A 12,598-nucleotide genomic window follows, 5' to 3' on the forward strand; every position below is an offset into this window, starting at 1 on the left:
CGAGTTCTTTCGGGTGTTTCAATTTGGCCAGTGAATTAAATTTCACCCTGTATAATTAGTATAGGGCCTAATGAACAGCAAAAGATAATTGTACAAAACTTGAAGTTTGTTTGTAGTTTCCGTCCGATCCGATTACAGCAATGACAGTCGTTGGAAACATCTAAAAATTATGGCTAAATATCAATATACACGCTGTATAGTTTATTAGCGAGTTATTAAATTTTACACCAGTCCTGTGTACAGTAGTATTAAGGAACTTCCTCTTTGATTTGGTACAACTTTGAACATTTAAAGTAAACTAGAATATTGTTTTTACCTATTTTATTTAAAGAAATTCTTAGTGAGGAAAAGAATCGTCAGCAGGCGCATATCGAATATTCGAAAATTATAATATGCTGAAGCCTGAAAATGATATAGCTACTTACATGGAAAATAATTTAAGTTAATATTTCTGGAACAAGCCCAGTCATATTTTTGAATTAGATACTTACTATACTTAGGTAATTCCAAAAATAGAACAACTTTCCTACTCGTACAAAAGTCATTGTTCCTTGTTTTATTCACCAGAACTTGAAAATTATTAAAACAAAAATATTCGTACATGGTGCTTAAAATGTTGTTAGTAGATGCATTTTGTTGTAAATAAGAGCTTCAAAAGTATTTTGTGATAACTATACAAGTATACATAATAGGTAGATAGGTAATTAATTTTAAATAAATTATTGTTATATTTAAAGAACTATTCATGTATTATTTTAACTCCTAAAGCGTTTAAGTAACTAATTATGTTAATGAAAAACACATTATTGTCGAGGCGAGAAAGGATGCAATAGTTGGCCAAGTGTAAATTTTAAACGGATGAACTTTGAAGTCGGCGTGGGGGCCTCATGACCTCGAGTACTGAAAAGGATTTAGGCCGGAGCCCCACTGCTGCGCACGCTACATACGTTTTAATACAAACCGTGGGCAAGCCCACGAAATTTTGTATAGGAACGTGGGTCGTGTACATAGCGTGCGCAGCAGTGAGGCTCCGGCCTTAGAGAGTTCGTTTCAATTGTTAGGCATCAAATTATTTGTTACACGTTTTATAACTGCCCACTTAAGCAGTATCTGGCAGTACTATGGCTTATACTATAGTCGTACTGAAAACCAACGGTGCATTACCTACCTGCACCCCAGTAAACACTGTACCTAGGTCGAGCAAACACTGCCGTTACAAACAATATCCCTTATCAGTAGTTGACGGAAAGCACCATTGTTCACATGGGACTATACTCTTGCTGTTTACTAGTCCTCACATGGACGATGGCCTGTGCTAGAGTGCCGTTATATTTGAAAGATCTAAATGTTAACCCAGGGTATAAATCAGGTAAGTTTTTATGGATTAATTATGGACAGCATAACTCGTTGTTTATTAAGTTTTGATTAAAATCTGCTAGAGAAGATTTATTGAGAGGTAGGTCATAGCGAATGTCCTCTCGCTAAAATCTGGAGTAGAGCCCAATGGAAAGTCCAACTTAAATCATATGTCTATAATATAAATAATTTATAATAAGGTATGTGTGTATGTTAACGTGGAAAAGTCAGATATGTTGTCTGTAATAAAAGTCCCAATACCTAGTCAAGAATTACGAGTAGAAGCTTCCAATTTAGTTCAAATACCTATGGGAAATCCACTTTCAGTCTAATGTGGGGCTCAAAACATACTGTACTTTCCCAGAATGGAAACCGAACATCGGCCAACGGAACCCGACAGGCATAGAGTTCGGTGAGATTTCCCGCGGCTCGCTGCTGAAAATAATGGCAGAATTCGCGCAGAACGTGGAGCAGCGGCTGCGCCCGCGCCAGCAGTACGCGCGCTTCGACGCGCAATTCGCCAACAACAAGTACACCCGGCCCTACATATACCCAAAGTTCGGCAGAAACAACATAAACTAGGAGTTCGTTTCAACTATTATTTTTTTAACCCAGCACCGTTAACACTAATCAACTAGACCCAATGTCTTAACTTAAATATTGTTTTTATCTAAACTACCTTTCTGCCGGATTTAATGACATCTTCCAGATATTCCGGTCAACCTATCCTGTGGGTATATCATACTTGGTACGCGTAGTGGGTGTTCCAACTTCTTAAGTAGTTAATTTGTATGAGAAGTGTAGTATAAGTGCGACAGGAAACCGGAAAATAAAGCTCGGCTTAGTCTTAAAAACTCTTTAACGCATTCACTGCCAGGTGGCGTGGCCTAGGAACAAACTTGTATGACGGTGAACGCACATGTGCGTTAGGGGCAGTGAATGTGTTAAGGCTACATAGAGCAAATCTTTAGAACTATTCTAGAGTAGTAGAAGAAGATTCTAGTAGTATTCTTAGAGTTAGGCAGTGGGACTAAATAAAACAAATGTATTTTTATATTTTATTTTAATTGAACATAAATAAGTACAATTATCCTTATATTACACAGTAAGTATTTGATGTCCCGTCATTTTCCTTATTAACAAATAACAAATTCACAAGGTCTCGCGCCGAATGTAGCGTATAGAAAACATTTGAGCCCAAATGGTACGCCAGTATTACCACAGAATAAATAATAGCACTAGGTACAGAAGACTCACTCTCTAACAAATCGCGTCTGTTACGATCAGGACAGATATGGTCGCTAGGTGGCGACAGCGTCACGCGCGGCTTATGGCTAGCCACCAAAATTGGTGTGGATGTACTTTTAGCTACCTACCTAGCAAAGCGACGAAATCCCGGAGTGAGCCACGCCTGGTATTACACATAAGTATTATTTGTCCTAAATGCTAGCAACAGCTTCTACCACCTTCTCCATAATATGAATCCCTTGCCGGAACACATCAACATGGATCCTCTCATCATGGGCATGGAGCAAAATGGGAGAGTTAAGTATCGGCGAGAAGTTGATGACAGGTACGCCCTGCTGGCGCACGAAGCGCGCGTCCGTGGTGCCGGGGCATACGTTGCAGAGGATGTCGAAGCCCCTGGAATGAATGCCGATGTGATATTAAAATAAAGGGCTTTATTTCAATCTTTAGAGTCATATTCTTTTAGTAAACTCCTTTTACAAAGAGACCATAATAACCCCGGCGATATCGCTAAACTAGGCAAATAGAATAAATAGCCAGATCTCTTGGATCCCAGGGCAGGGGTGGGTATGCCCCTCAATAATTTATTAAAAAAGTACCTACTTATAAATACGGGAATATGGTACGGGTTATACTCCGTGCATTTTAATTTGCGTTATTTGACACATTATGACTGACGTTTATAGAGATGTAACTAACCCAAATCGATTGTCACAGCAAGCGATTACGATTGGATGGCACCAAGACTGAGGTATCGATTTGTGATGTATAATGAATTTTTATTTGAGATTTAGATAAAGCTAGAATTATATGGTTTTTCCACAAGGTAAATGCATTTGTTAATACGCCGACCGAGTAGGTCGCACCTATCGTCAAAATTGAAACTAACTGGGGATCTATTTTAAAGTTTATTTATGTTATTTCTGTGTCAAATTTGTTGTCTGTTAGGTGACGATAAATATATCCATATTTACAGTTAATTATCCACCTTTTCCTTATTTTTATTTAAAAAAAAATTAAAAATTCATATCGATTTACTTAAACGACTACCGATTCATAACAGTGGTGTCCGGCCAACCCTAAAATAAAATAAAAAAGACGTAGAACATAAACGTTCGCAGTGCAATTGTCTTCCTTTGTGATTTCGATGCGCAAGACATTTTACGTTGTATTGCTGTTGTGAGTGACATGTGTCAAATAACGCAAATTAGAATGCACAAAGTATAGATAACTTACATTTCTTTAACTGCACAGAGAAGAGCTGTCCAAAACTGATTGCTCTCGTCGATATTTGTGATCTTAACTGGGGCATTATCCCTAATGTACTCGAATGTCACATCTTCACCTGCTTCAGTACACCATTTCCTGATCTGTTTATTATAAAATGTGAACATTTACAATCGCAATCCGAAAAACATTTATGTTCATCTCTATCACTCTTGTCGTAATCGAATGGGAATGAAGTTAGACAGTTTAGGAATTCCGATGTGCGTAGCAAGTTCAGTGAGATGCTTGAATGATTACTTAAGGAATTATAATGGGTCATAAGAATCTTCTATTTATAAAGCAGTTCCGAATAGGCAGACAAAACAATACTGCTGTGCATCAGTTTAAACAGGTAAGGTAGTAAAAGCCTAAAGCTTGAAACTAGAAACTATTTTTAAATTTGAAGGTGGTTCGCCTAGGTTACTCAAAACTTAACTCTCGCTAGATGGCACCACTTTTGCAAAATTTCAGGTTTTATTTTTTTGTGAAATGGTCATGGTATTTGTATACTTAAAAGTATGTTTCGCGCACTCTTTAAATAAATATTGAACTATTAAAATAAACATTGAATACTTCATTGTGCAAAAACCACCTTTTTAATTCGACGGAGTGTTGCTGTCACGCTTTTTCCTACTATTACTCATACATGCAAACAGTGTTTCCGTGATCCTTGTAGTAGACAATTTCACACAACGTAAGTATGTTGCAATAGCGTAACGGTATGTTCGTGGAAATACGTGCAAGAGGATTGGGGTTCAAGACTGGTGCGAGTAGGTAATTTCTTTTTGTTTATTTTAGTCTTTTTGTGTTATCTTACCTTTAACCCTTCAAGTGGCAACGTCACTTTTCAGTCGTTGGAAATTAAACTTTATATTAATTAGTCAAATTTGAAATTTAATTAAAGTAATCGACCACGAGCCGGCGTCCTGCCACTTGAAGGGTTAAACGAGCAATTATTATATATATATTTTTATTTATATATTTGGATGATATCAGAAACGGCTCTAACGATTTCAATGAAATTTGCTATAAGGGGTTGGATCTCTTAGCTAGGTCTGATCTGTGAGAAAACGCGCATTTTTGAGTTTTTATGTTTTCTAAGCTTTGGTCGGTCTCCCAGATATTCAATCTCTTCTTCCTCGCGTGGGGTCCGCTTGGCATCTAATCCCAGAATTGGCATGGGCACTAGTTTTTACGAAAGCGACTGCCCTGACCTTCCAACCCAGAGAGTTAACTTATTGGGATTAGTCCAGTTTCCTCACATTGTTTTCTTTCACCGAAAAATAGGTATCGGTATATAAATAGGTTTCGGTAAATAGGTATCAAATGATATTTCGTACCAAATATCATTGGTACGAGCTGGGGTTAGAACCCGCGACCTCCGGATTGCAAGTCGCACGCGCTTTCCGCTAGGCCACCACCGCTCCCCCAGATATTCAGTATTAGTTGGTATTAGGGTATGTGCGGAAAGAGAAGAGTCGTAGAATGTATGGGCTCCCCTACATTTCAAGACTCTTCTCTTTCCGCACAGACTCTATCAATAAATTACTTTATCAACGTTTTCAAAAAAAATATTCAATACCTGATTTTCACAGCTTTTAGGGTTCCGTACCCAAAGGGTAAAACGGGACCCTATTACTAAGACTCCGCTGTCCGTCCGTCCGTCCGTCTGTATGTCACCAGGCTGTATCTCACGAACCGTGATAGCTAGACAGTTGAAATTTTCACAGATGATGTATTTCTGTTGCCGCTATAACAACAAATACTAAAAACAGAATAAAATAAAGATTTAAGTGGGGCTCCCATACAACAAACGTGATTTTTGACCGAAGTTAAGCAACGTCGGGCGGGGTCAGTACTTGGATGGGTGACCCTTTTTTATAGATAATGGTACGGAACCCGTCGTTTGCGAGTCCGACTCGCACTTGGCCGGTTTTACCTAAAATAAAATGAAAACATTTATTTAAGTATTTTTTTTATTTTGAACATACATTTTTTTCATATTTGTTATCCGTAGTAGTCCCTGTACCTGAAAGAAATATAATATAATAAATCATGATAGGAAAAAATCTCTGATGTAAGAAATAATAAGTAATAGGAAGAAAGATGATGCAACAATATGGATTCTAATAATGTTATAATCGAGTTATAATTTACTTACCTGGTAGTAACTGTAATTGTGTTCTTCATTCATGGACAAAAAATCCATTATTTTCAACCACAGGAAATATTATACATTTCTTTTTTATTGCAGTGAGGATGTCCTGATTGTAAAAATCAAAGAGATTAGGTAGAGTACAATTTCTAATTATCTTTGTAAAAAATAAACAAATACGCGTAGTCATTTGCTTTTTGAAAATAAGAAAAATTAAATAAACATATAAAAAAAACAATACGAAATTTAGGTGTAAAAAAATTACAAAAAGTTATATCCCAGCATACAATGCTGGGGATCGAACCGGGAACTTTCCGATTGAAAGCAAAAAAGCGACTGTTTGCAAAACACGCCATGATAGTTCTTAGCTAAGCTGACGAATTTCGGGTACTTATTCTCGCTTCAGTCAATTAAGTACCTGTCAACAAAATTGCACTAAACATGACGGCACTCCAAATTCGCGCCGTGGTCAGCCCGGCAACGTCGGAAATAGTATGGCAACGTCGCAAATGTATCTGTACACGACATTTGTGACACACACATACGTAAAATTGATGAAAATTTAACTATGATTATTGCATGATTTCTGTATGAAACATTGTTTTCCTATTAATTTCGCGCAAACGAATATTCGAAAGTAGATAAATGCGGAAATATTTATGTACTAATAGTGTGTAGTGACTTAATGCAATGCGATTGAATTTTGTATGTAAATCGAACCACCTTAAGAAAGGATTTTTTATCATTCAAATATCTCCGGCGTAAATACCTATGGCGTTAAAAAAATTTAAGAACGTCTTCGCGGACTAAATCGTGGGCATACGTTAGTATTGTAATTAGTTACCATGTCATCAAAAGCATCGTGATCAAGTGTTGGCGGTATCCTGATGTCAAAATAGACAGTAAGGCTGTCTGGTACCACGTTGATTTGAACGCCGCCCTGAAAAAAGTAGGGACACTGGATATGGAAGATCGACTAAATACTTGCTCGCTACTTGAACTTTATTTTATTTAGAATTACACGGATTAGAAAAAATAAATAAAAAAGGTCAAGAGCGAATTCGTAAATAGTAAATAAATATGTACCTAATGGTACGGAACCAGCCCAGCTCGTAGATGGCCAGTTTTTTAATAAAGCGCCTTGTGACAATAGTTGTCGCCGAGTTCCTAGCAGTTACAAACTTTCGTAAGGCGTAAAATATTGGTTTGTTATCGTTTCGGGAAGTTATATTATAACTAGGTGACAGATAATGTTTAGAACGATAATGATAATGTGAACGAAATTTTATCAAGAATGAACGCATGTATTGTAAATATATATTAAATATCTTGCTCATTAAAAAGTAGGTAGGATAAAAATAACGAGACGGTAAGAAATGAGCCTTGAAAGATAAGAATAGTCTGCGGGGCATAGTTTAGTAATCCCTGGCCTGTTTGTATGTACCTAAACTACAGTCATAGATATATACATAGGTATATTCTGTATCGTTAGGTATTTAAATAAAAGTAAACAAAATCTGCCCTCAAATGGCGCCTTAAGCCAGTTGAGGATAGATGAAAACATTACATTATCAAATAAAGTAGGTTAAAGTCAGGTCGTTCAGTGACGGATCTAGGCGGTTTTGTATTTGGTCGGTTAAAAATGTACAAATTGTTGGTTTACTTTTATCTAAATACCTAAAGATACGGAGTATAGGTGTTATAATGGTACCTATAGTCACATATTTTAATCTCACCTCGATCTGTGTTAAATTGATTGAGACCAAGTCGCCAATCCACGTGCCTTGGGCTTGTTTTTCCACTTCTCCTGCCCTGTATTTCATAAATTTGTCCAATATGTAATGAAGCTAAAAGAAAAAAAAAACATTAGTACTAGATTTTAGTACCTACTACATAGCTGCATATGTTTGGGAATACAGCTAACTCAAACAAAAAATAATGCTTTATTCAAGTAGGCCTGCTTCATCAAGCTCTTTCGAATACATAGTTGTTTACAAATTATGTTATCTTTAACTAATTAAGCTGTGTACCTATCTAAAGGAGCTCGGGGCAACATATATGGGCAACATACCTACTCATAAGCTAGGCCTAGGCCATCAGCAATATCATATTTTTAATTAATTACTTGTTATTAATAGATGACTCTTATGGCTTTGGCTTCTCTCAAATATAGTATCATTCTATAGAACTTGCTAACTATGTTAACAAACCGCCATATTGAAACTGTCACTAAATCATGATTTCAGTATGGCGGTTTGTTTACATAGACTAGCAAGTTCCATAGAATGAAACTTTAGGTTTTATTTTAACTGTTGTTTTTTAGTGTAGGTACCTTTTCCCCTGCTGTGTTAGACAAAAGCAAAGAACCGTGTCCGGGGTTTCCTCTGCAAGTCACTTTTAGCTCTGAAATGTTAAGGAACTGTTAATTTATTTATTTTAAGTAATTGGAATTCGATTCACGGCTCGATTCGGAAAATGAATTGGATTTCTACTAGACTTCAACAAGTTACGATACGGATAATTTAAAGATATTTGTAAGATAGATATGTCAAATTTGACGTTTCCGCGATTCTGGAGGTCCTCTTGAACGATTTCGACAAGTTATGACTTAGATATCCAAGTCACATCTAGTCGATATCTAATGTAGATCTAGTTGATCTCTAAATCGTCTCAAGATCTTGTGATTATCTCGAAATCCGAATAGGCCTGTTGCTTACATATATTAGGTCTAACGGGAAAAAATTGTCTCAACTCTCAATACCTACACGATACCTGTATCGGGTGTGGCACTGACATATATGCTTTTAAATACCACCATTTTATTCTTATCAAATAATTACAAATTGCTAATTCCTAATCAACAAAGGATACAGTAGATTAAGTCGTATAGTATTCTTAAAAGAAGTCATAAAGTATTTCTCGAACCAAATAAACACTCTAAAACTGGCAACAAAGCACAAAGTGACATTTTCCTACCTACCTATTGCAATTTCACTAATGTTGAAGATTATCATAATCATAAACCTACTTCCACGTGGATTAACATCTGGACACCGTCGCGCCGACCAATCTAGACTTTTCCATTGCTAAATACTGTTATCTAGATCTTACTCATATTTAAGCATATTATTTCCCAAGTTTTGTCAACACAGTGACGTGTCAACACCGCCATATAACAAGTAGGTACCCTCGTGTAGTGCGACAGCAAAAATGTTAGGGACTTCAGTACTATGTCATAATAAAATTCAATGCAGGCCAGATGCGGTCCGCGGACTGCAGTTTTGGCAAACGTAGTTCCTATTTCACAAGTAAAATATTTGAAAACATTAACTTACCCAACTACCGTTTTTCCAAGTTAGTTGAAATGTAGCCTACGTACAATATTATACAGTAAGCAGCAGAAGTTGCTAGGTGGGCGAGGTGTTCAAAATTACCTAGACACGCTCAACTTCTTCCCTTAACAATAAAGTCCCGTCAGATCATTTTGGATACCTGGCCCCCATAGCAACTTCTGCTGCTGACTGTACATAAATACGTCACCCACTTTATTCAATAAGGTATAGTGAACATACATACATAAATAGACTTCGAAAATCATAACCCTTCCCGTAGGTACTCAGGAAAAAAAAGGTTCTTATACAAAAACAATTTCGGCCCAAACACTTTAAATTAAAACAAAAACCATTAGTGACTGATGTGATTCCTACATTTTAGGGTTTACTTACGTCGGTTAGTTTTTTCTCCATTAAAAGCCCTAATGACCTTCGTGCTTATAGCAGGAGAGCTTTCGTCGAGTCCAAAGCCCACGTTCAAGGCCCTGAACTGCTCAGACTGAGCAAACGCTTGCATCCCATGCTCTCCACCAATCTCTTCGTCTAAAAAACCAAAAAAACCTTAAATAATTCCGATGATGTAAATGTTAAGCTCATTCTTTATTCTTATTCTCTTCTTCTTCTTATTATCTGTTTATCAAATCGGTTAGGTAATGTTAATAACTTGTTATGGAATAAATGCAAAAAAAAGTTGAATGCAAAAATGTCTCATTTTTCTTAATGTCTTCAAATTGATCATCTAGCATCATTTTCTTTAGGAATTTTTCACTTTTTTTCTCACCGGGAACAAAGGACACATGGACAGTTCTCTTCAATCTGACACCAGCCGTCTTCAGTCTTCTCACAGCCTCTAAGTGGAACATTCCGACACTCTTCATATCCTGAGTGCCGCGAGCGTAAATGTAGCCGTCTTCAGATATTTTAGCTTCGAAGGGTGGATGTGTCCAGAACTCCTAAAAAAAAGGATTCATCCTAAATCGTTAAGTAATGTAACTATGCTTGTACTTAAAAGCAAAAGTTTAGCAAAATTATCATCGTCACCAGTTGTTCCCTCAATGATGGTAATCATAACATGATATCCTTCTGTTGAATATGAGGTACCTAGTCTTCCTTCACAGGCTTTTACCTAGACGGGCTACCGCCTTTGCCAAAAAACAGGCACGACGTCTATGTGTAAGTTGAGCAGTATGTCTATGGGAGCTGTGGCCCTGTGATCGATCACCATCGCAGGCTTCTTCAAAGATTGTACTGACTCTTACCTGAGTTCTACCTCATAAACAGATACGACATCCATGTAGGAGTTGAGTAGTAGGCTCCTACCTCATAAACAGGCACGACGTCCATATGTGAGTTAAGCAGTATGGCCGGGAGCTGTGGTTCCTTGCCCTCCCAGGTGATGACCACGACGGGCTTCCCCGGTATTAATTCATGGACTGCCACGGGCAGCTGCAGCTCACTGGCTTGGCGTTTCAGAAATTCCACACACTCGTCTGCAAAAGCCATCTATTTAAGTTAGTAAATAGGCAAAGATTTCTTAGTTTCAGCAGAGAGTAGTAATGAATACAAGGGTATATTAACCTCTATATAGTGCCGCGTGCCTTATTATTGTCATAGGTGTTGCGCTATTTAGGTACTATTTTTGCATTATATATAGATAGAAATAGCACTAAGATGACAGTTAAATGTTTACTAGCTCGAAAACTGTTTCAATCATTTGACTCACCTACGGATATTCGTAGTCGTATAATTAATAAATTAATCTTATAATAAGCACAAGTATTACCACGAATATAAATGCAATTAATACTTATTGTGTGTGAAAATATTATTTACTTACTTAAAAATGATTTTAAATTAATTATTAATTTGGAATATTTGGATAGTTACTTTCTTTTAGGGCATGCAGTACCGGTCCCGGTACCAAGAATTTCATTTCCCGGTTCTGGGGATGGCCGGAACCGGGATTCCCGGTTCTACCCGGTTCTCAAGGCATCTTATGATAATTTGTAATAAATTGTTTGTGTTAGCGTACAATCTTTATAAATGACTTATTTTCATATAAATAATTGCGGAATTATTAATAAATGACTTATTTCATTTAAAAAAAATACACTTTAATTGGCGTTCTAACCTATTTTACGAAACTTATGTAACCGGCATAAAAGTAAGGTAAACGTACTAGTGCTCGACATGCTAATGCCCAACAGATAACACCTTGCTGTCATCTCTATTGACAATGACTTAAGTTTCAAGATGACATGTACTGGGACCGCGTCGAGCACCAGTATGTTTACCTTACTGAGCGATGTTTCAGATAAAAACTAAATTGAAATAGAAAACTGGGTGATTTTTTACAATTTACCATATATCCGTAATATCGATTGAAAATATCCTACTTTACTAGGTTAGTTTGTCGGGTTATTTGGGTCCTCCGTTTCGCATCACCATTATTAAATGTTATTAAATGCTCGGGAGCTAAAGTACTAAAACATTACTACTATTGAAATGCGAATAAATAGTCATATGATGAGAACCGGGAAGTACCGGTACCAGGTCTTCAGTACCGGTTCTTTTGACACTATAAACTTCCCGGGAATTCCCGGGAATTTGAGAACCGGGAATTCCCGGGAGCATGCCCTACTTTCTTTACATGCGTATTCCGTATTTTTTCCAAAAGTAATTATGTATCTACCTAAATGTTACTCACCGTAGTTCACATCCGGGTGCACACTGGGTATCCTCAAATATTCCCTGAATCGTTGTATAGCTTCATCGTTTTCCCACGAATCCATTGCTTATTCAATACGTACGTGCGCCCTGTATCCTAGCCCTTCGCCCAGTAAACAACTGATCAACCAACACTATCACATTAATGCATGCGGCCGATTCTGTTTTCATCTTACTTTGATACGACCTTGACCGTGAGCACCAATCAGCGTTAGCGACGCACGCTGAGTGGTGCTGACGAAATGCAATCAGGGGCCTTACCATGATGTCCTTATTGCGATTCTGTTTGTTGTGAGTTTAGGACCTAAACAGAATCGCTAAGGGACCGAGTTATGCGACTTACCTATCCGTCTACTCCGTCATTTAGCAATTCAGTTTAGGTCCTAAGCAAAATCGCAATAAGGACATCATGGTAAGGCCCCAGGAGACGTCTCATAAGGCATTTCGCTTTCACTTATTGGTGCGCGTGAGATGCGTGATAACACGACTAAAGGTCGTATCAAATTGAGAATGA

The 12,598-nt window shown here is 37.3% G+C and overlaps 2 protein-coding genes across 2 annotated transcripts; one reads left to right on the forward strand and one right to left on the reverse strand.

Moving 5' to 3' along the window:
* Positions 1-1,135: 1,135 nt before the first annotated feature.
* Positions 1,136-2,172, forward strand: LOC134793998 (uncharacterized). The gene is made up of 2 exons (XM_063765704.1): positions 1,136-1,369; positions 1,721-2,172. Exons 1-2 carry the CDS (start codon positions 1,264-1,266, stop codon positions 1,936-1,938), a joined length of 324 nt encoding a protein of 107 aa, XP_063621774.1. The 5' UTR covers positions 1,136-1,263; the 3' UTR covers positions 1,939-2,172.
* A 342-nt stretch (positions 2,173-2,514) lies between these two features.
* LOC134793507 (aminoacylase-1-like) lies at positions 2,515-12,185 on the reverse strand. The gene is made up of 9 exons (XM_063765085.1): positions 12,065-12,185; positions 10,678-10,847; positions 10,139-10,310; positions 9,751-9,900; positions 8,358-8,428; positions 7,762-7,872; positions 6,870-6,965; positions 3,841-3,974; positions 2,515-3,000 (listed from the first exon to the last, which is right to left on the reverse strand). Exons 1-9 carry the CDS (start codon positions 12,147-12,149, stop codon positions 2,796-2,798), a joined length of 1,194 nt encoding a protein of 397 aa, XP_063621155.1. The 5' UTR covers positions 12,150-12,185; the 3' UTR covers positions 2,515-2,795.
* Positions 12,186-12,598: the final 413 nt, after the last annotated feature.

This window comes from Cydia splendana, chromosome 9, assembly GCF_910591565.1.
Source record: "Cydia splendana chromosome 9, ilCydSple1.2, whole genome shotgun sequence".
Classification (NCBI taxonomy): domain Eukaryota; kingdom Metazoa; phylum Arthropoda; class Insecta; order Lepidoptera; family Tortricidae; genus Cydia; species Cydia splendana.